This window comes from Seriola dumerili, unplaced genomic scaffold (genome assembly GCF_002260705.1).
Source record: "Seriola dumerili isolate Sdu_G_001 unplaced genomic scaffold, Sdu_1.0 BDQW01001090.1, whole genome shotgun sequence".
Taxonomy (NCBI): domain Eukaryota; kingdom Metazoa; phylum Chordata; class Actinopteri; order Carangiformes; family Carangidae; genus Seriola; species Seriola dumerili.
The window spans coordinates 734,456-757,792 of NW_019175345.1; the positions used below are offsets into that span (position 1 = coordinate 734,456).

At 40.8% G+C, this 23,337-nt stretch overlaps 3 protein-coding genes across 6 annotated transcripts; 1 reads left to right on the plus strand and 2 right to left on the minus strand.

The window, feature by feature from the left end:
• Nucleotides 1–302: 302 nt before the first annotated feature.
• Nucleotides 303–3,488, minus strand: LOC111237732 (dual specificity protein phosphatase 2-like). The gene is made up of 4 exons (XM_022766940.1): nucleotides 2,897–3,488; nucleotides 2,332–2,453; nucleotides 1,949–2,168; nucleotides 303–1,380 (listed from the first exon to the last, which is right to left on the minus strand). Exons 1-4 carry the CDS (start codon nucleotides 3,282–3,284, stop codon nucleotides 1,163–1,165), a joined length of 948 nt encoding a protein of 315 aa, XP_022622661.1. The 5' UTR covers nucleotides 3,285–3,488; the 3' UTR covers nucleotides 303–1,162.
• A 3,765-nt stretch (nucleotides 3,489–7,253) lies between these two features.
• On the minus strand, nucleotides 7,254–21,944 carry izumo1 (izumo sperm-egg fusion 1). Of its 2 annotated transcripts, none has more exons than XM_022766937.1 (9): nucleotides 19,594–21,944; nucleotides 10,935–11,208; nucleotides 10,609–10,683; nucleotides 10,322–10,405; nucleotides 10,184–10,204; nucleotides 9,967–10,056; nucleotides 9,586–9,713; nucleotides 7,850–8,018; nucleotides 7,254–7,483 (listed from the first exon to the last, which is right to left on the minus strand). In XM_022766937.1, exons 2-8 carry the CDS (start codon nucleotides 11,134–11,136, stop codon nucleotides 7,887–7,889), a joined length of 732 nt encoding a protein of 243 aa, XP_022622658.1. In that variant the 5' UTR covers nucleotides 11,137–11,208; nucleotides 19,594–21,944; the 3' UTR covers nucleotides 7,254–7,483; nucleotides 7,850–7,886. The 2 variants fall into 2 exon arrangements, with proteins under 2 accessions (XP_022622658.1, XP_022622659.1); XM_022766938.1 differs by lacking the exon at nucleotides 19,594–21,944 and adding an exon at nucleotides 12,436–12,479.
• LOC111237729 (uncharacterized family 31 glucosidase KIAA1161-like) lies at nucleotides 12,520–21,950 on the plus strand. 3 transcript variants are annotated; one of them, XM_022766936.1, is made up of 6 exons: nucleotides 12,520–12,568; nucleotides 14,854–15,336; nucleotides 16,047–16,578; nucleotides 17,369–18,173; nucleotides 18,285–18,403; nucleotides 18,976–21,950. In XM_022766936.1, exons 2-6 carry the CDS (start codon nucleotides 15,059–15,061, stop codon nucleotides 19,321–19,323), a joined length of 2,082 nt encoding a protein of 693 aa, XP_022622657.1. In that variant the 5' UTR covers nucleotides 12,520–12,568; nucleotides 14,854–15,058; the 3' UTR covers nucleotides 19,324–21,950. The 3 variants fall into 3 exon arrangements, with proteins under 3 accessions (XP_022622657.1, XP_022622655.1, XP_022622656.1); XM_022766934.1 differs by lacking the exon at nucleotides 12,520–12,568 and adding an exon at nucleotides 13,046–13,089; XM_022766935.1 differs by lacking the exon at nucleotides 12,520–12,568 and adding an exon at nucleotides 13,101–13,138.
• The last annotated feature ends 1,387 nt before the right edge of the window (nucleotides 21,951–23,337 follow it).

Here is a 23,337-nt window from a genome sequence, read left to right on the forward strand (position 1 = left end):
TCAGACTGTAAAACCCATTCTCTGCGGATAATCCTCCAAAATACTCAGCAATGCTCAGTCTTAATACCCCCTGATTCAGCAAGAGCGAATCAAGTGCAGCAGGGTCAGTGTGAAACTATGCATCTGTAATGTGCTCTGTGCAACACACGGAGTACTCACTGGTCTGAGATGACTTTGTCTGGAGAGCCAGTGACTATCAATCGACATTATCTTTTTCAGAAAAGGGAGGGAAGTGTGTTATACACTGTGTATGTAATAAGAACAGTATTGTACAGAGTAAACCGACCCAATGTGTTCTCCAGCATGTTTTTATTTCAGCAGGAATCAGCCAAACCTTGTAGGTATAAAGTGCAGTAAAAGACAGCAATAATGCTAACACCGTTACAACAACAGTTTCTGAAATAAATAAAAATAAAAATAGTATTTACATGATAAAAAAAAAAAAAACATTTTCAGGTTTGAGTGTACCAAGTGTAATCTATCTCAGGATAAAGAATGATTAGACTTATGATGAGACACCAATTATGTTTAGTGCATTTTTATAAGTTAGACAATAAAACTGGAAATTCATCCGGTATTGCTGTACGTAGTTAACACAGTGTTCTCTCATAAAAAGATAAGTCACGTCACAGTGGTCGTGACTGTGAGGGAATGACTTCCAGTATGAAAATAAGACAGCCCTTGCAAACAATCAGGCACATAAGTCAAACAACGTAACACACAGACAAACACAAAACTAGACAAGCAGGCACAACTCCCCTCGAGTACAAAACATCATGGGGAATTACCTCATAGCTGCTCCGACTCCCTGGCTCAGAATCATAATTGTTCATAATTTGGTTATTACAGTGGGGTTTTATATTGCCAACACTGTTTGTTGCATCAGGATGCCATTTGTCAGTTTCCGCTGTAAGTACGAGTCCAGATCCACCAGCCATGTGATGCCAGCAACACAAGTAGCTTTTCTCTGACCGCACATTTTTATTTACTTCTGTATTTACTTCTATTGAGTAATAGTTTTAATAGCACAAACAGCGTATTTGTACAAATGTTTTGAGTCCTGGTAAAGCTCTGAGTCCAGCCCAATGCCTACAGGAGGCAGGAGATTTAACTAAAAAAGTACGGTCATTTAAATTTCCTTCCTCTTAATACTTGTGGGTCTTCATCCTTGGCAGAGAACGTCAGTCTCAAACTGCAGCAGCTGTCCCATGAAGGCCAGGTTGGGGGAGATGACATGACGGCGCTGCTTCACAAAGTCAAAGGCCTCGTCCAGCCGGACACGCTGCGTGTGCATGAGGTAGGCCAGACAGATGGTAGCAGAGCGGGAGATACCTGCCTGGCAATGCACCAGCACCCGTCCACCACTCTGCTTCACTGAGTCTGTAGGCGGGACGGAAAAGACGAGACGGAAAGAGGAAGAGAGATCAGCATATTGTGCTCCATTTCACATTAGTTTCTTTGACATCACTGAGAGCGTTTTACAAGCGGAAATACATATAGAGCTTTAAACAGCTTGACAGCGGGTGCAGTCTACCCAGAAATGAAAACGCAGTCATTATTCACTGTGTGGAATGGAAATTCAACTTCAAAAGTTAACTTCTTCCGAACTAAACTTTTCAAGTAAAAAAGGGTTCAAAACAAGCAAAAGAAATGTTAATACTTTTCTCTTCTTCTTGTGCAGCATAATCCAGGTGTTTTGTAACCAGATGATTACACTGTTGGTCCTTAAGTCTAGCCAACAAAATGGATTATGGTGTACAAGCTGCTTAGAGAAATGTTTTGGATGTTTCATGTTTCATCCAGTGTGTAAAAGTGTGTGCGGTGGGTCTACTAACTTCACTGGAGTTTGAACTGACGTTACAAAGAGCAAATCACGACTGAACTTTCATTTTAAGATTACACTGTACACAGGTTGGAAGGTATTCAGATGTTCAGAGGGGAAACTCACCGATGAAGGCGATGGCTGTGGAGAAGCAGGCTCTGATGTCAGCAGCCAGACTGTCCTCCACTGTGAGCCGCAGGTACTCAAACTCCCCCTCATAGAAGTTGGGGCAGGTGGAGGAAACGTTGAGCACAGCCGTGATGCCTGCTGCTGCGAGGGTCTCTCGGCGGGAGGAGTGGATAGCGCTGCCTAAAAACAGGAAGGGCAGCAGCTCCACTGGACCATCCTGAAATTTACCAAAAATCAAAACAGAGTCCATGTTTAAAGCCAAGAACAATCACTATGAATTTTGATCTTACTTTCATTCTTTAGATTTTTCCATTACTCAGAAAACTTTTTAGACTGATGACATTATGTATCATCTGTTATAAAGGTGAATTCTATCTTACCTGATCATATGCTGGAGTCCTCCGACCCGTCACTGTTGGCTCTGGTTCCACTGTAGAGAAGTGGCTGCTGGCAGAGTTGTAACAGAGCTCTGGATAGGCCTCTGAAAATCCCTCAAATCCACCTAAATGGAGATCACATAGCATTAGCTTCGGCTCCCACCAAAGTCCTTCTTAAAAATTTGTTATGTGTTCACAATAGTAATGATGAACATGAAAAGGAAGTCTGTATATACATATTTTAAATGTTTTCAATAAAAAAAAGTTTGTTATCCTTTAGTTTTCATTATGGAGGGTTTTACACTTACAAACAAGTTACATCCTTATACTTAATATAGAATATTAATATGTTCAGCGCACAGATATTTGTAAACACATAAGTAGCTCATGTTTTTTTTTATCTTGCAACTTCAAAAGATCAACTTCAACAGTACCCTAAAGTAATACATTTTAATTACAAAAATAGCTCGTTTTTTTCTTGCAACTTCAAAAACTCAATTTCAACAGTAGCCTATAATAATGAATTTAATTATGAAAATAGTTTGAAAATGAATCTAAGTCTTATTACCTTGTAGAAAGCAGATCTGCGTCTGGACCTCGTTTTGCAGGGCGGTGAGGAGCATCTGGGCCACGCTCTCTGTCTTCAGCTCGGCCACAGAGCGGCTTCTGTCATCCACCACCACCACAGGGGAGAACTCCCCGCGCCGCAGCCGACCCAGGAGCGCCTTGTCCGGGATGAGCCACTCCAGAGCCACCATACTGGTCTTGGATCTTCGACGCAGCATGGAGTTCCAGTTGACGTTTCGGGACTCGCAAATGTGTGTAAAAGAAAAATCGAGGAAAGGTCTGCAGTCCAGCAACACACACCCAGCAGAGGTGTACTGGTCCTGGGGGGTCCTGAGTATGTGAACCAGCTCATTGCCAGTAATTTCCAAAGGCTCGCTGCTTGAAGTCATGGCTGCAAAATTGCTTTTAAAATATTTTAAATGTAGCCTAATAAATAATAAACTATTTGTTCTTCTAAAACTAAAAATATCGAATAAAAAAATTAATCCGGTTTTAGTGTTTTTCTTTGACACCTTAAAGATGATAAAGTACGTTAGGAAGTGTTTTTAAAATCTACTATAAATGTATCTGGAGAGCACTTCTCCGTAAGCTCGATTAAATTCAGCTTTAGATTTTGAGTTTCACTTGTTCATTGATAACAGCTGTGGGAGGGGCGGAGTCGCCGCGGCCCCTCCTCGTTTTCCACCGGAGACAAACGTCAGATGCGGAACGACCATATATGGCCTACCCGGCACTCCTGATATGGACATTGACGTCAAACCTGATTTTCCTACCGCGCACGTGGTCATATGGGGTTATCCCGTGTTTTTGTGTTGAATGACGTTATGCTGAAACGCGCCCCCCCCCTCCCGCTTGAACAAACAGCCCTCAGAGGAAAAGGGTGAAGGCTGAATTTTGTTATTTGGGTTAGATTAAATCTGAGCTTCTCTAGGCCACTGCATAGCTGCGTGTGTTTGCTGCCCCCCTGCACACAAAGTAACTCTTGCCCTAAATGTTTTCTCTTTGTTTTCAGCATGTTGTCATTGACCTCAGGGAAAAAGTAAAACGTTGCAATGATGAAATGTCAGAACAGACTTAATTTGCTTTATTTTTGCTCTGCTGGGAAATGAAACGCATCTGCATCTTTTTCTCTTCCATGATATTACAACCTATTATACTGCAAAATGAATAAGCAAAATCTCAGAAAACAGCACACAGCACATAGCACACTGGTTATATCAAATGCACGGATAGATCTATTGTTTCTGCTTATTTTACACATATATATATGCATGTATAGTATGTGTCATGGCTGACATGGCTTTACCACACACCAATAATTCAAACTGAATAACTATGGATATATGGGTATATAGATAAGGCTGGTGATATTCTATATTTTTGTTCCTGTCAACAAATCCTATGAAAAGACCACAACCAACACTGCATTATGTTAGTCTGCTGAAAACGTTAACCTTGAAAACAAATCAGAAATACATACTTGAAAAAAAAAATTTTAAGCTATGTGTACGCATCAATGTGCTTTGGCACTGATTCTACAAAACTCTGGACACCATGAAACACTATAGCCAGCTGAGCAGTCTTTGTGTCTCCTGCTATCTGTTTCCCAACAATGAACCCTCTTTCAAAGTCATTTATATCTTTTCTTCTTGCCAACTTGATACCAAATCAGAATCAACTCGGCCTGCTCAGCATTTTTATACCTGCCACAGAGCATGACTGGATGCTAATTATACCATGCAGTGCGGTGTGGAAGCATCTGCATTCGTTATGTTTCTTATTCATTATGTTTATTCAGGTTTTTCCTTTAATTTGTATCCCGCCTGTATATCAGACTTTGGCTACACAGATAGAACATGTTTATGGGAACAGTTTATTATTAGTTTTGGACTTTTCATGGGATTGTTGACAAAAATAAAAATATAAAATATTCCCATACTTACTAATATCCTTTAAGAAGATTACTGATCAAGTACTGTGCTCAACAAGAAAAGCCAGAATTTAGAGGGTAACCTTGTGCCCTCGGTTCAGCAAACAGGATATTCCATTAAGTTTGGTGTAATCCTCTTTTCCCTGAAGGCAATTTGGTTGAAATGAAATGATGGTCACCACTCACTATTAAACTCAAAAGTCCATTAAGCTTTCCATTAATAATGCTAAATATGAGAGATTACACATTATAATGTACTTTGTAAGTCAATAATGAATTGGACGCAGTTGGTACAGTGTATCAACAGTCAGGATGCCTTGTTGTCTCTTCCCTGATGACCTTTAAGTCCACCTGTTTTCTCGGTTTCTTGCTATAAGAGCTACATAAATCTCACATTTTCTATACTAGTTTATGAATATCTGGAGTAAAATGCGATGACAGTTGTGGGTGTGGATGAAGAGTGTCGTCCACTGTCTGCTATCAGTCAAATATGATCACACCCACACGTTCCTGAATTTGATTCCTGCTTATTTGATTGTGACTATATAATTTCACAGAGCGTCAACACCAGTGATTCTAACCGAGAAGGATGTCGTAGACGTCTTTCCCCCGCTTTATACAGGACACTCTGCCTTGTTACAAACAGGGAAATACATGTATTCATTATGTGCGGTGTGGGATAGTTTTTAACATAAGGTGCAATCTGACATCTTTGTTTTCATTTCCTCATAACCCACATTCAGATCACTCTGCCTTCCCACAAACGTCTCCCACTCAAACCTCTGACTCCACTTTCTTCATCTTCCCACTTCCCCCCTCCCCCTCCCTCACCGCTGCCTGCTGGTCCCTCAGCAGCAATCCCACTGTGTCCCGCTCTCTCCCTGCTGAGGCTGCAATTTCAGTCCACAGTAGCATACACACACACACAAGAGCGCACACACACATGCACACACACATTTCAGTACACAGTTCATCATGGCTGTCAGCAGAGCCGCTGAGCATGCATTTACTGTAGCCTCAACCTGCACTTTAGGCTTGAACACACACATATATAAACCCACAGTGAAGTGATGAGGTCTGTTGTGTTGGAAGGGTGTGACGTGAGCCTCTCTGTGTGAGGGTGTCTTAAAGAATGTTTTCTCTCTCTTCTCTCGCCCCCGTCTCAGCAGCCTGACAGGAAGCAAGCACCGCACATGCATCCTGTCACCATCCATGAAGGACTCAGCCTCCACACACACACACACCCCCTCACATTACATCATTACAACCTTTGTTACATTTGTCATAGTTCATGACCCAACCTGACTACCTGTGATTCAAACATTTTGTAAGAAATTACCCCGAAAAGCCTGAGCAGTTATCAGTGATTTCAGAGGTAAGGTAGTTCTTTAATTCCTGGATGTGGTGACTCATACACAACAAATCACTCGCTTTTATTTTCATTTTGTTTCATTGTAAAGAATGTGGTCTAGCTCTCTTCGATATGAAAAGTACCTTAGATCCTTCTGTTATGATTTGGCGCTATACAAATAAAATAAAGAAACTTGGCTTGATTCACATGTATTTTCCCTCGGTGAACAAGACAGAGCGTCATGTTGACAAAGATTCAGCCAAGAACACGCGAGGCCTAGCACGATGTGTTGTTGATGACAACAATGACCTCGTCTATCACAGGAAATCAGGCTTTCAACGTCAACACGGGACTAGGTGCTCATAGCGCATAAGTCACGAGCACCAAAAAAGGCAACAGTGAGCAGAAATATGCAGAGTGAGCGACAGACTTGTAGACTTGATGACGAGGAGATCATGCCAGAACTTGTGTAAATAGAGGTGACTATTTTTGAAACAGAAACGGTTTATGTCATCAAAATGTAAAGAGAGCACAGACAGAGGGAAAAAAATGATTTCAAAGTCTGGTGATGGTGTGGTAAGAACACAGTGACTTCACAATCATAAGAAACATTACCAGTAATGCAAAAAAAAACCCAAACTTGCCCTTACTCAGCCTCTCTGAATGAATGTATGAGTAAATAAACATTAAAAAGAAACCCTGATGAAAACATCTGCCGCTAGCTTTTACCCCTCCACGTCAACCCCCTCCTCCCACAGGGGGATTATCCTGGATTAATTGGATGGCTGGGGCTATTAATCTCAGAAAAACACTGTAATCCGGGAGATTTACCTCATCCCTGATTCCTCTCATAAATGCCCACGTGACAACGCCATCTCCCCATTCAGGGGGAACGTGTCCCTACTGGGGTCAGATCATTGCTGTTTTCTGGCGAGCTGGTGCTTAATGTTATGGGAAGTTGAGGGGTTTCTGGGGGATTTTTGGTCTGGGTGTGTGTATTGTGTACTTTGGGTAAATTACAGCTCCAACTTTCTGTTTTATGACTGACTTTTATGACTGAGTCATGATGTACACGTTTTTTTTAGATAAACAATATGCTTACAGAAACCCCAGCCTCATTACGCCACATGACACGACACTTCATGCTGGGAAATTTATTAAACGACAGGACAAAATGTACAACCTGAAGTGAGTAAAACATCCCTGCCATTAAAGTGTGTGTTTACTGTTTACAGTATCTTCATCGCGCTTCTTCCGTCCTCCTCCTTCTCGTCTCTTCCGCTGCTCGCCGCTGATTCATCATCACTCTACAAAAAAGTTCACTAATACAATAACCCTAACCTTAAATCACAGGTAAACACAAAAATACACTGCGCATTGCTTGTCCTCCAAGTATGTTTAAAAGTAAGTAAGAACCTGTTGATTTTTGCGGTTAGGTGGCTGACATAACTTCCTGGAAGAAGTGTCGCTACTTTCAGAGAAAACAACTTAATGCTGTACTCAGTTTAACTATAAATAATGAACCTATTTAAATATCTATTGTAGTTTCATAGGACATACACCTCAGCCTCATAAATCACAATTCAATCCTCAGACTACATGACAACATGACAACTTTCTTTGTCTTGCATCGACCTCTCTTTCTCCCCTCCCACCCACTTACTGCCTCTCACCTCAGGACAACTGTGAGGCCTACGCTTGCCGCCAGACTCAGAGCAGTAACCATGGCGATGACTGGCACCAGCAGGGCCTCAGGAGTTTGGAAAGGTGAGTACTTGTCTCCATGAGGCAGAGAGGGCAGAGTGACGAGGGGTCGGTGAGTTTGGTCAGGCAAAGGGGAGACTGTGGGGAAGGAGGATGGAAATAACAGAGATCTGTTAATAGAATTATAGAGTGTTTTTTGTGTATAGGAAAAATATAGAAGGATTCTGGAGATTTATTTTGTTAATTTAGCAGCTACTGTTGGACCTGTATACATTAGGTACTAGTTGTGAGACTGAAACCACTTTTTAAAAATAGTTTTCAAGCATCCTCTGGTTGGCAGTTTCATTTACAGTACATATAGCACATTTCAGTGAGGGTAAACCAAATGTGCCTTTTATTAGAATCCATACACAGATAGGGAACATGTATAGAAGAATACACTAAATAAAATCCAAGGAAAGAGCAAAAAAAAAAAAAACCACCCACTGTCTTAAAAAAAATGACACACCCTGCATCCACCCAACATATACAAACCACAGACACAGTCACTCACATCCACAGTAACTGATTATAAGCCTTACTATGAATATGTAGTGAGATAATCTCTTTGAAAATGAACCGCTGCGTTTCTAATTTTGCTTCCTGGATATCCTTCAGTATCCCCATGGACTTGATAAATAAAATTTAAGAGCAACTGCACTAGAATATGTAGACTGAGACATCTTTCTAAAAATAGTTTTGACAATTTTTTTGGCGTGTTTGTTCTCTTTTATGGCAACTGTTCAAACATGCGAAAATTAACTCAGACTTGCCCTTTCAGAGCTGAATTATCTGACAATTTCTCAGTGATGACGTGTCTCAGCGCTGTGACTTTACCAGTGAGCAGGAAGGTCACTCGGTAGAAGACGGTTCCATCTTGGCGCCGCAGAGTGCAGCGATATGTTCCTTGTTCATCCACATGCAGCTGATTTAAGACCACAGATGAGTCGTCTGTCACTACCACGGCTTTGAAATCACTCTCATCCAGCTGCATGTACAAATTAGGAAGTGATACTTGGTGGGTGAAATAACTAGCAGACAGTCAACCTACATATTCACGAGCGGAGCTAAATAAAGGAAATAACGTAATACATGGGAATCAGGAAGTATACAAAGTGGTTAAAAAGTGATACATTTGGAATTCAATTTCTACATGCAGTAGTTACATCATACTACTGCATGTCATTAACTTTGTATTCCTGTAGTTTGTGCTTCTCTCTGTCTCTCTGTGTCTGTCTTCATTCTGTAGGTATCTCTGAACCTGGGAGCTGCAGGATCCAGATCTGCCACGACAGTGCTCATTATATTATCATTAACATTTTTATTATTAGTAGTTGTATTACTATTAATTGCTGACCCCCTCCCATCCATTTCTCTCCTTTCAACCCAACTGGTCGACACTGCTGCCCAGCCCGGGCCTGGTTCTGTTGGAGGGAGTTTTCCCTTTCCGCTGTCGCCAAGTGCTTGCTCATTGTGGGAACTGTGGGGTTTCTCTCTATAAACATTGAAAGTAAAACTGTAAAACTGTTAAGTGCCTTAAGATGTTGTGATTTGGCGCTATGCAAATAAAACTGAATTGAACTGAAGTGGTTTAAAAGTGGTAAGCTGCTACTTATATTTCCGTTTTGGTTGTCATTTGATAGGGAGACAGTAATGGCGGAGAGACCTTTTTAGATCCTGGGACTCCAGGGGCCCAGGAGTAGTGGTATTCTGGTTTTCCCAACAGAAGACGATGCCATGGAAGAAAACAGTTCAACACTGCCTGGCCTCCCTCCTCAGCTTGCACCGGGTACACTGGAGATAGTGTCAGAGGGGGGAGACGAGAGAGAGAGAGAGAGAGATGCTTCATTCATTTACATCTGGATTACTTGAATAATCTTCTTCATTAGCCCCGCACATGGGCAGGCAGCAGCAGTGCCTCCTCGCTTAAGAACACATTTACACACCCGTGACAGCACCAGCCCATGTACTCTGAGGAACGGAGCATAGGTGCGACCCTCACCCACCCACCGACAACATGAACGCACAAACAAACATAAAAATATACCACCGCAGTCCTGCTGGCCAGAGGGTGAGTGACAGATGTATGTCTTGTAGCGGCAAGAGAAGCAATCCATTACTCTTCGATTCAGAAGCCCTGAGAAACACACACACACATGCATACACACGTGTCCTGTAAACACGCACTCTATATATAGTACTGTATGTCTTTCTACAAGGATTTAAAGCAAAACAGATGGAAGAACTGGACAGAACAAACTTACCACACTTGTTGGGGCACAATCCTGAGGGAGAGACAAACAAATGATCTGAAACTAATTCATCTTGTACTTGGCAATGACTTATACAAAGTGCCCTGCCTCGTACTGTGCAGAACACTCACTGTTATTCATGCCAATTACCATCATGGATGAAGGCATCCAAGTGTTTCTCCAATATCCTCCTGCCCTTCTCCATGATCTGAATGGCTTCAAATGTTACAGATCCTTTAAAAAGAAAACAAGTTTAGTCTTAAAAATCTGGTGGACATTGAGTTTGTCTTGATTAATGTGTCACTTGTAAATACATTTGGTGATGACACAATGGAATAATCACAGAGGTTTTGCTACAGTTTTTGTTCCAGGTTTCCAACTACGTGTATCCTTTTGGAACAAGTGGTTAAGATGAATGATGTTTCTCTGTTTCTCACCAGTGTGCGGGGTTTTCAGAAATCGATCAAACTCACTCTGGTACTCAGTTCTGGCTCTGTACAGAGTGGTGGGATCTGAGAAATGGGAAACAGTTAGTCATCTTTTACTGATTATATTTATTTTACACTTTAAGCATCTCACTCAGACTTTTATCCAGAATATTTCAATCTCCACGTCATAAAATAATCCTTAGTGGCCTGAAAATATTTTAGAAAAATGTAATGCAATTAGGAGTCAAACTATGAGATATAAGTTGCTTTATGTGAAATATCAGCATATTCCACATTCATATACTGTATGTCTTATTGTGCTTAACCAGGCTCACCAATGATGCCCTTTCGTTCCCGGCTGGTCTCTCTGTAGGTCTCATAAGCGTGGTCACAAATCTTTTTCATTTCAATCTGGTCGACCACAGTGGGAGCAGACAGGACTAAGTCTTCATGTAGGAGCCTGACCCTGCGGTCACACTGCAGACAGGCCTTGACTGCAGGGACACAGCAAAGCAGGGACACCAGCATCAGCAGCATCTCCCCTCTGCAACCTGAACTTCCCGAGGATGAGTCACTTTAGTTCTTGTGATTTTTCGGTCACTGCAGGCTCTGAAACAGAGTTGCCAAATATTATTTCTGCTACACACACCGCTATTAAGTTACTGCAACCATTATCACCACTCCTACAGCTGCTCTCGCAGTAAGTGGTACTTTTATGGTTAGTACTGCACACAAATGCTAGTGTTACTCCCATTACTTCTGTTTCTACTTTTACGATTAGGCTACAATTTCCATTGCCACATAACCCGTAAGTGAAAAAAATTATTGTTGGATCGATGATGGCCTCATGTTTTCTGGGACAAGGTTACAGTATAGTATAGTATAGTATAGTATAGTATAGTATAGTATAGTATAGTATATATAAAGCCTATAGAGTTTTCTGTCAGTGTTTTTAAGATTGTTTAATTTAACATAATTTTATTAAGGAATATTGACATGTTGAGGGCTGAAACTAACAAAGTACTTTTATTATTGATTAATCAGCCTTTTATTCTTCTGATTAGTCATTCAATTTGTAAAGAAAACAGTAAAAAAATGCCTTCACAATTTCCCAAAGCCCAGTGATCTATTCAGATTGTTTGTTCTGTCCAGTTAAGAGTGAAAAACTCAACTATATTCAGTTTACTGTCACACAACACAGAAAATCATGATCTCCTCACAAGTGAAAAACTGAAAGTAGTGAATATTTGGCATTTTGGAGAAAAAAAGTAAACAATTAATTGCTTATCAATGTAGTTTCTGTAAATACTTTCAATCAACTAATGGATCAACTGACCCCGGGACTCTCTTATTAATGACTGCTGAGTTACATACTCCCCAACAAAATTGCAGTTATGAAATCACCAAAATCAAATGGCATGTAGTGAATCTGGGCCTCTTGATGGTCTGGGGCACTGAGGCAGCTGCACACATGGAAATCCAGCCTTAACAGCACCTATCTGGCCTTCTCTCGTCTGCCTCTGAAATGTTACTTTTCTGTTTTAACCTCTGTTGCAGCTTAATGCTACTACATGTACAACTAGCATAATGTCACTGGAACTTGCTATAGCTTCTGCATATTATTGCTACAGATACAGGTTAACTCAGTCATTGGTGCTTCCATCACTATTATTGCTGATTAAATGACCTAAGAAGATAAACAAGGACGAAAAACAGAAGAGTACTTTTTTAGCAATAGCATGCTCTTTCATTGTGTCATTTATAGCTTGTTGCTGTCACCCAGTGGTAGAAAGCATGTCACAGTCACAATGACATTATTATTTGCTATGATCTCACCCCTGTAGTTTGTTCAGGACAAGCTGTGCAATGTTGCTCCTGTGCCAGCTGATCTGGCAACACAGCGTATTCCTGCCAGATTCTGCTATTGCTACTTACAAACCGCAAGAAAACTGCCCGGTCACCCTTCAAGGTAATCAAAAACAAACAGTTACTATTTACAAAAAATGGGGCTATATATTCATATATTCACGGCATTTTGTAGGTAGATAAAAACCGAAAAAACATAGAATACTACGAATTACTTTTGATACTTGAGTGGTTTCCATGGAAAACGGTAGCTAAGATAAACAAAATATATACGTTAATTTAAATACATTGCTAGAATTGTTAACATTTGTTCACCCGTTTTTTTTTGTTTTTGTTTTTTTTGTTAATTATTCATTTCAATATCATTTGCTGGAAGGTCATTAACTTTAAAGTTGTTGCCGATTTAGGAATCTCTTTTTAGAGGACTACTTTATTTCCACACTACATTTCCCAGAAGCCAACCGAAGGTGCAGTACTTGAGTGACACATTCATGGGCGAATCCGCTTCGAGGTCGTGCGTTGATGGGCAGGGCAGTAGAACTTTAAACCACTCCGCAGCTGCGCAGTAAGCTACTGCGCTCACAGCTGTAGCTACACATTGACCCCAGGGAGACAGATGCGGAGGTGAGATAACTCTTTTTATGGTCGCAGCGCTGCGAAGGGTACTTTGAATGTAAGCGTATGCATTTTCTAAGTTATTTGTGTGATATTGACGTGGAAAACATAGCTGTTAACTGTGAACACGACCGTTCAGACAATTCGTGACAACTGGTAGAGCCGGTTAGTAATGTCCCGACACAGCGTCAACAGCCGTGTCGACGAGTGCCTGTGTGTTATCGATCAGGAATTGGAAATGTTTGGCTATACTCTATGTCACTACGACTTTGGAGTGGAAAATTACGTGCTAATATGCATGTGTAGGCGCTGTTCGTGTCCACTGTGACCATTACAGCAAAGTCATATGACGGTGTTTTTAGGTCTTCATTCTTTTAGGTGTTAAGCTACAACTAATGTGAACACAAAATAATTAGCAGTCTCTATGAGGGGAACGTGTGTCTGTGCTTATGAGCTCGCTACTCGGTAAGAAAACATGCATTGCCCTCAGTGTACAGCCTGAAGTACTGCACTGACCAGATTGATTATTTTCTGCTGTATGTGAAAGCAGTGAGCACTTCGCATTGCATGTATTTTGTCTCAAAAACCAGCAAAATTAAAAAGGATTTCTAGTCACAGTGTGGAGGCTAACTTTCATGAACAATCTGAGAGGCAAACTGCAATGGATCTGTAGACTGCCACATTGCTTCTCATTTTGAACCATGAATTCAGTAGTAAGTCCTAAAATAGACCTAGAATCACTATATATAGTAAAACATTGTGTGAGTAGTAACGATTGTCAAAATAATTTATGTTTATGTTTATTTAATTTATAATTTCCTTAGAAAGCAGTGGTTGATAATATTTGGGACTTGAAAATCAAAGACTCTTGCTACTAAGGCTGTTGATTTTTTTTTAAAACACAATAAACCAAGTAAGAATTGATCCAGAGAATTGAAATGGGTCAGATCTGGACCAGGAAGTGAGGGGATAACTTGCTGATGCCAAGCAGGGTGGGCACTGGGAAGCTGGAATAAAGCAGGGTTAAGTTTGTGTATGTGGTATGAAATACATGACTGATTAAAATTAAAATTGATCATATTGTAACGTTTCTAAATCTTACAATATTAACAATATGGCACAGTGTTGTCTGTAACCGTATATACAGAGGAGCTAAAGGATCTTTATTAAATGACTTGAGACTTGAGTAAACTGTCTTGAACGTCTGTTAGTTTAAGTACAGGAACCCAGTTTTTGCAGGGTGTGCATGTGCAAGGTTTCCTTCCCTGACTGTTGCATTGCCACTAACCTTCATCAGAAGAAAATAAGCATGTTGAGCTGGAACATAATGATACCTGTGGAGAAGATAAACAGGGTTCTGTTGTGGATGATTGGCCCATGCTCTATCTGAAAACTGTAGGCTTCCTGCAGTACAGTTATTTTCAGAGCTGCGGCTGATAGATATTATTTAGTCATATCCAAGTTGCTCTTACCCGAGAGATAAATGTGATTGAACAATGCTGACATGGTGTCTGGACTTTCTCTGATCATAGCCCGTTTTTATGGTTTCATTGGTCCTGTTACCATCGGTGCCTGTGTGGCTTCAGAGCCTGGCTACCTGCTATTTACCAGATTAAAACTGATGTGGTCTGTGTATTTTATTATAGGCTGTGTGGTGATGATATTGGTAGTGGCTTATTTCCTGTCTTTGACACATTTCGACTTGTGATTCTACACATTGTACCATTTCTTAAACTGAATATTGACCTCTGTCTGCCTCTGTCTGTCTTGCAGCTTGGGACAAATCAGACCACATTCAGAAATGGAGACGTTGCTAAAGATCAGCAGGTAGACATTAGGTTTTTTTTTCACCCCCACTGCTGCCAGTGTGAAGATAAATTCCAGACATTTTCACCAACACCGACAGCAAGTTCACTGCAGCTGTCTCACCTCCTCTAAGCCTGTTTCTGTGCACACCTCACTGCCTCAAGTCTTCAGTATGTATCAGATTGTCCCGGTGGCTCCTGGGGAGCAGCAGATGGCTGGGGGAGCTGGAGCCTCTCCGCTAAAGAAGAAACTGGCTAACGAAGGCCGACCCCTGGTGATGGCAGGAATGTTAGGCTGTGTGTTGGTGCTAGCTGCTGTGGTTGCCTGGTGCTACTACTCAGCGTCTCTCCGTAAAGCTGAGCTGCTGAAGACAGAGTTGTTAGACCTTGACAAGGACGGTTTTATCATTCGTAACCAGGCGGGGGCTGTCATCTTCACTATGACCTTCAGGTGGGTTCACTGTTGATTGCAGAAACAAATGCTGAAAACAATTACCCAGAGACCAAGGTGACTTATTCATTTTTTTCTCACTTTGTCTTTTGTTATTTTGACCAAACCCAAAAAACCCAAAGCTATTCAATTTAGAATAAAATAAAACAGAAAATGTCAGGTAGACTGAGGATTATCCTACTAATGCTTTGGTAATTTCTGAGCAATAAAAACAGAGAGTGAACAGAAAAATAGAAACTTTCGTAATTCTTTGGTACCCTTTTCGAAACAGTCAGTATATCTTGGCTAATAATAACTCTTGTAACCATTTTTTTTTGTTGTCCTAGCACAGTTGTTGCTCTTTGTGTGCTGAGCCTTGCTAAAGGGCTGCCTGTCTGCAATGTTTAGATGGATAATGGAAAACCAGACGAGACAGACAAATGATTACACCCTTAGGGAAGACTGATTTAGTCACGTCCTTTATCAGCACAGCTCACATTGACAGAAATAGCCATAGTACAGTCCCTGGATGTGCAGAGAACTACAGCAATTGAATGCAGCTTATAATATTGTCTGTTATTGTCTGCTATTCTAATAGTCTCAAACATTCTGGCGAGCTTGATATCTTTTCAGCAATACAGAAATATGATGCTAATGATACTTGCTCAACTAATGCTGTGCTGAACCAGTTCCTTTGTATTTTCCTCACCTCTGTCCACACACCATTCTAGGTCTGGCACTCTGGATCTGGACTCATGCTCAAAGGATGGAAGTATTCTGAGCTGCACTCAGTCAGATTCTGGCAAGCTCAACTTCTTTATCCAGACGGTTCGACCAAAGGACACAGTAATGTGTTACCGTGTTCGCTGGGAGGAGCTGCAAAATGAGCGCTTGGTGGAGCACGCCATGGCGTACAATGATTCCCATTGGTATGGAGGGGCAGAAACAGCAACACAGTACTGGCCTATTAGGATCCAGGGAGAGGAAGAACCATTGCCTTTCATCACCAGTGACATCTACTCCAATCGGAATGCTTTTGGGGGAATTCTCGAACGCTATTGGCTGTCGTCGAATGCAACTGCGATCAAGATAAATGACTCGGTACCATTTCATTTGGGCTGGTCAGAGAAGGACAGAACACTCAGGTTTCAGGCCCGGTACCAGGACTCTCCCTTCAGACCACCAGATGGACAGCAGGCCTTACCTGAACTCAGCTATAGAGTGTGTGTTGGGTCAGATGTTACATCTATTCATAAATACATGGTGAGTATAGGCATACTGTGCATTTTGTTTTTATGGTTAGAACAAATTCACCCTTCTCCTTTCCTGTATAACTTTTATTATTCATTTAAGTACGGCGTAGTTACGTTTTTTTGAAGAACCATCTGTTTAAACTAAGTGTGGATAAAGTAGTAAATTTTAAGCCAGGAGCATTTCCTAGTTGAGATTGTTTGGGGTATGGGGGAATTGTTGGAACAAATTGACTGCACCAAGAACACTTGAAACTGCATGTGTTGGTTCTCCTCCAGGCAACTTGTGGTGCACTTACAGAGTAAGGCCAACTTTCTCTGCTTGTAAAGTCCAATATAGCATAACAAAATTAACTAAAAGCAAAATTGGAGTGAAGATGATCGGAAATACCAGAGCCAAGCAGCAGTCTTGGCTGGCACTAATGTTCATCTGATTATTGATGTATTTTTAACTGGTTTAAAGACAGAAAATTAATCAATAACAATTCTGACAGTTTAATTGTTTAATTAATAAATCAAAACCCAAACAATGCCTGGTTGTAGCTGGAGATCTACTTGTCTCTGTTTTGAATTACTGTACTGTTTTATTATCTATTTTAATTATTTGACTATTTATTGGCAGGGAATGGTGATGTCCTCCAGAGCAATGCAAGGTGTTTCCAGTCACTGTGCTAAGATAGAAGAATGTCAATCAAATTAACCAAACACAAAAGACAAACAAACCTTTTCCCTGATGAAGAACCAAAAGCTGTTGATGTGAATACGCCTGTAGTAACTCTCTGCTCTGTATGCATTTTGCACAGGTGCGTCGGTATTTCCCAAAGCCTATCAAGGTCCCGTCTACTGAAGTTTTCAAACATCCAGTGTGGTCCACATGGGCTCTCCACAAAACATCTGTAACTCAGGAGAAGCTGCTGCGCTATGCCTCTGACATCACCAAACATGGCTTCACATGCTCCCATCTGGAGCTGGACGACCGCTACACTGCCGACTATGGAGAGTTTGACTTTGACCCGCAGAAGTTCCCCAATGCCAGTGGGATGTTTGACAAACTCAGAGAGGACAAGTTTCAGGTGTCGCTCTGGACACATCCTTTTATCAACTATGACTCCATCAATTTTGGAGTTGCTGTGGAAAAGGGGCTGTTTGTTCGGGAGCCGAGCGGTGAGCTGCCTGCTCTGGTTCGCTGGTGGAACGGCATCGGAGGAATCTTGGATTTTACAAACCCAGAAGCCCGTGAGTGGTACTCCTCGCATCTGCGCATGCTGACAGCCCGCTATGATGTGACCTCCTTTAAGTTTGATGCAGGAGAGACAAGCTACCTCCCCCACCAGTTTAGCACCCTGGTCCCACTTTCTGACCCCTCCACCTTCACCCGCCGCTACACAGAGATGGCCGTACCCTTCAGTGAGCGTGCTGAGCTGAGGGTGGGTTATCAGAGTCAGAACATCTCCTGCTTCTTCAGGATCATCGACAGAGATTCAGTATGGGGTTATGAGCTCGGCCTCAAGTCCATCATCCCAACTGTTCTGACGATTAGCATTCTAGGCTACCAGTTTGTCTTACCTGATATGATAGGAGGAAACGCATACCCCAACCGCACCACAGGTACGAGACTCCATTACATATGGCTACAGAGAGTTTTAGAGTCAGAAGATGGCTGTGTTTATCTTTGATGTGGTCCTAAGTCTAATGTCTGACACCTGTGTTGAATTTTAGGTGGCCTAGATGGCAAAAATGGTCTGCCAGACAGAGAGCTGTATATCCGATGGTTGGAGCTGTCAGCGTTTATGCCCGCCATGCAGTTCTCTATACCACCGTGGGCCTATGACGATGAGGTGCGCAGTAGAACAGTGGATATCTTACAGTTGGAAAAAATTTAAAAATATTTTACACAATAAGAGATTTTTTCTGTTGTTGATGCCTAAATTCGGTCGTTACAATGGGCAAATGTTTTGTGTAACTGGTGTGAAACTCATGCACATTTGTCCTCTGCAGGTTGGTGATGCTGTAGAATGCTGCCTTCAAATTTAGTTTCCTTATTATATTTAGAAAAAGTACATTTCAAGCCCAAATTGGCTGCTTTTTTTATATAGAATTATAACAATGTTTATCAGGTCTCAGTGAGGGAAAATATAGGTGATTGATCATAATGCAGCAATTTATGTGGGTGGTTTTGGTTTACTAACATTATTATGGAATGTAGATAACCAATATAATAATAATTTATTATTTACTAGATTATATGAATTTATATGAATAAAGAAAAACGATTTATATTAATTCGGACTTCATTGTGCCTCCCTCCAGGAGTCGAAAAGAAACTGTGCGTCTCTCTAACCAGACATAATGCTACACCGTCTTTTCCGTGACATGATGCTAATGCTGTATTTTGTGCATTCAACCACAGGTGGTACAGATAGCACAGAAGTTCACAGGGCTTCATGAGACACTGGTGGCCCCAAGGGTTCTCGAACTGGCAGGTGAGGTTCTTGATACAGGAGACCCAATCGTAAGGCCCCTTTGGTGGATCGCCAATGATGACGAGGCGGCCTATAAGATCGACTCCCAGTTCCTGATCGGGGATGACCTGATGGTGGCTCCAGTGTTAGAGCCAGGAAAGCAGGAGAGGGACATCTACCTGCCTGCAGGACGATGGAGAAGCTACAAGGGGGAACATTTTGATAAAGGCCCCATTTACCTCACTGACTACCCCGTGGACCTAGATGAGGTAGCTTTCTTTACTTGGGTTCATTGAAGACTTTAAAGAGTTAAAGACGCATAAACTCTCACACGAACACACACACATACAGTATGCACATATACATTCTTGTGAGCACACATGCCAAGAAATAGATGCAGATATTTGTTTTTCAAAGGGAAATTACCACTAGGGATCTGTTGCCCCAGCAGAATGTGATTTTGGTAAAGATTAACGTAACGTTTACTCTGACCTGCTCTTTGTCTGGACTTCTGCCTGCAGATTACAACCGTCCACCCAAAGAATTAGAAAGAAACTTGTATTCACCTCTGATTCTCTTGGTCCATCCTTAATCTGATCCTCATCCTCATGTGCCTTCCACAGCCAATAGTAAAACCGATCTCAGATTGTATCACCACCGCAGTCTTCCACCTAATGGACATATAGATATAACATTTTTGTTCAAAGTCTGAGTCCTATAGCTAGACTGGTTTTGGTTTTAGGGTGATAGTCGGTTTTATTTCCTTCTGTGTGAACGGCATTTCAGGGCAGATGGAATAACTGTGCGATAAGGTAACTGATGTGTTTCTTTGTTGTGGTTTGACAGGGTTGGAGACTGAACCGATAATAAATATGCACTCTGAGTTGGGGGCATGTCTAACCTTATGTCACCATGACAACTGCTGTATTGTGATTTTACGTTCTCAACTGCCTGTTTAAGCTAACGTGCATCAATAATTAATGCTTTAATTAAGCAACCGTGACAACATATGACTCATTTGTTAGTCTCTTGAGCTTTATATTTATTCGGTTTTAGTAACACTATGGATTTGCTTTCTTTTGATTCATGGGTGTTATTCAAGTGTATATACAGTAAATTAATGTGATTGGGTTTAAATTAGGGGATACTTGTCATCAGACATGTGATCAACAGACTGACTGTGAATATTTTTATGTCAGCATTCCCTGACCTGTAGTGCCATTCTGTCATTTCAGTGCCAAAATCTAGTGATTTATGTTTTTTCAGCTTTCATCTAAATTCACAGCTCAGGGCAGATTTAAAAGAAAACATGTTATGTTGAAATTAATTTTGTTGATCCACAGCAAGAAATAGATTTATTATAAAACTGCTGCTGGTTTGCCTTGTAAAGTAAGAATAGTTCTCAAAGATGCCGTATTTTAATGTGCTGTCCTTGTTTGCCTTGTGACTTTAATTTGCCTTATCAGCTGAACTAAGGCCAACTAAACTAAAGCCAGCCTTAGCACAGAGAACCTGTGGGGTAATAAAACACCCACTTCTGCACACAGTGATATGCTTGATACTCTGCACCTTTACGTTTTTAACTACTGACATTGCAAAGTACTTGAGGAAATTTATTCTAAAATGAGATATCTGCCATCTGAATAATCTGTTTGTCTCTTACACAGTGATTGCTGGCATGAGAGTAAAGCACAACACTGGTTAAGTCATCTAAATGCCTTGCTTGAAATTAAAGAAAAAATATATAAATAATTGTTATGGGATTAGAGCATCCTCCATATAATTATGATGGTGTGGTAGTCTTTGTGCTGCTTTCTTGCATTCTTGATACCACCACAAGATGGAGCCAAAGTCAGAAATGTTGCAAAGCTTACACACAGCAACTATGACGGCAACATTTCTATAAAAAAATTAAAAAAATTATAACTTGGAGTACTATCACACATATGTCTTTGTGGCAGGCATGTAGAGAGATTAGATGACAAAACCACCACATTTTCACAATGCTTTTATATTTTATAATTTGTATATAGATAACAAAGTGCAAAATGTGAAAGGTGAGATGTCTACCGATAAACATCATTTAAAGGGATTTAAAAGAGTATTTTGTCAAAAAACTGAATATATGTATTGCATTTTATTTATACATACATACATTATACAGTATGTTTGATGTTTTGTGAAAAACTTCCAAAGGGGTCAGAGAAATGTGTAACCCTAAGCAAAACTCTGTAATCCTTACAATGAATTGAAAACATAAACATCACCAAAGCTGAAGTCAGATGTTTTCCCATGACAAGAGCAATACGCTCCATTTCGCACTGATTATATTATATGAATGCATCTGTGTTTAAGCTCCCGTGAACAAACTACACTAATTTAGGATCATATTTGTAATTCTCACTATAATTTTGCATTATCTGTAGATTGTCTTCACTTTATTCACCTATAAAAAATGTTTGATTGTCAGTGTGCCATATATGCCACATTGTCTGATTTCCTTTTTTCCAACCTGTTAAAAAGAAAGTGTAGCCTAATGCTCTCTTTTACAAATACAGAATATTTTGGCTGGTCTGAGTACATAAAGAAATAAAGAATAAAAAGATTCAGTCAGATTAATCTCTGATACAGAGCAAACCAAATCTTTTCTGCATTTTATTTGTCTGAAGTTGTTAGAATATTGGTTGACCTTTCAATGCTCATCACTGCAGCACTTTGCAATGATGAGCAAGTCCAAACTTTTAAGGTCTGCTTCAATATTCCTCAGGATCAACAGCTAACATGCACTCTATTGATTTGCTCCTGATTGTTCATGTTTTATGTCCTGTTTTTTCACTCATCTTTCTAATTAGGGTTTCATAAAGTGATTTTTGCTGTAAATAGTGATGCAGAACTGACATTATTAAACAATTCAATGTTTGAACATATTGTGTGTTTTTTTTTTTTTTTAAAGAAATATTGATCTGTAATCATTTACAGCTTTTACATATTATTTTTTTTAATTCTTCCTGAATTTTACAAGTTTGCTAAGAAAAAAAGTTAAACATTCTCAGAGAAACAGCGTGATGATGGCTGAGGATACCAGTGGGTATGGCATTGTTACACAAGTCCCCTTCACAGCAAGCCATGGGGCCTACACATATAGCATTGCTTTGGCACCTATTAGCGATGGGACCTGTCTGGTCGATTATGTCGTTGAAGTTCATTAGTTACTTAAGGTGTGGAGTTAACTTCCCCTTCACATTGGGGGAGACACTGTGGTTCAAGTCTCAGCATTTTTAATGGGTGGACCAAACCTGCGTTGTCTCAACACTCCTGGCCGCTGCTGCTGCTGTGGTGGTGGTGGTGGTGGTGAGGGGAATGTTTACACGGCACACCTTGTGTTCCTTAATACCAATCAATCATAGCTTAAATCATAAGGTAAGATAAGGTTCGACATCGACCTGCGGCTGATTTCACCTGATTTGATGGTCAACATGAACCACCAGTGACTGCAGGTGTGGAAAAAAAGGTCTGCAGTACAGTCGACAACAGTCTACTTCCGCGTAGCGTGACGCACGTTGACGCAACGTTAACAAAATGGCGGGCGCGGCGTTTACCTTTTTGTTTAAGGCAGAAGAAATCAATGTTTAAGAAATCCTCATCACGGTGCATGGCGAATTCAATCAACAACGCAGGTAACATTTCTTAAGTAATGCTTAAATGTGTTTGTCTTGTTATAATTGATTAGAGTGCTGACTGCATTAAAATGCTCAAACCAAATGTTCCAGATTTCTTTAACCTAGTTTTAAAATGTAAGAATCAGGGTTGGTTAGATGACCAATTTAAAGAAGGAAGCGTAGCACAGCAACAGGCATAGTACGTACAACCTGTCAGGCCCTTTCATCCTCGATCCTAAAGTTGACAGAACAGTCGTTACTGTTGGTTATTGTTAAATTCATCAGTGCTATGCTACAGAAATAGCTAGCAGATCCACTGAGGGAAGGCTTACTTTCTTTTGTAGCCATCAGCCTATACTGATGAAATAACTGGGTTTGTTCAGAGAAGTTGTGGTACTATAGAAACTACATGCAATCAGTTCAGATTGATATTACAGTCTGTGCTGTGGTGTCAAGTTTGTGTTCTTCCTTCTCTAGGAATGTTTCATGGAGGATGTCATCCCTCTCATCAGTCTGCCTGAGTATAGCGCTCATGTCAGGCTTTCTGAAGCACAAGTGGAGGTGTGTATTACCTTGCCTTTGCTACCTAGGATTTTATAACCATCCTTTGTCCGATCTATCAGAATCTATATAAAAGCGAAATCCCACTGG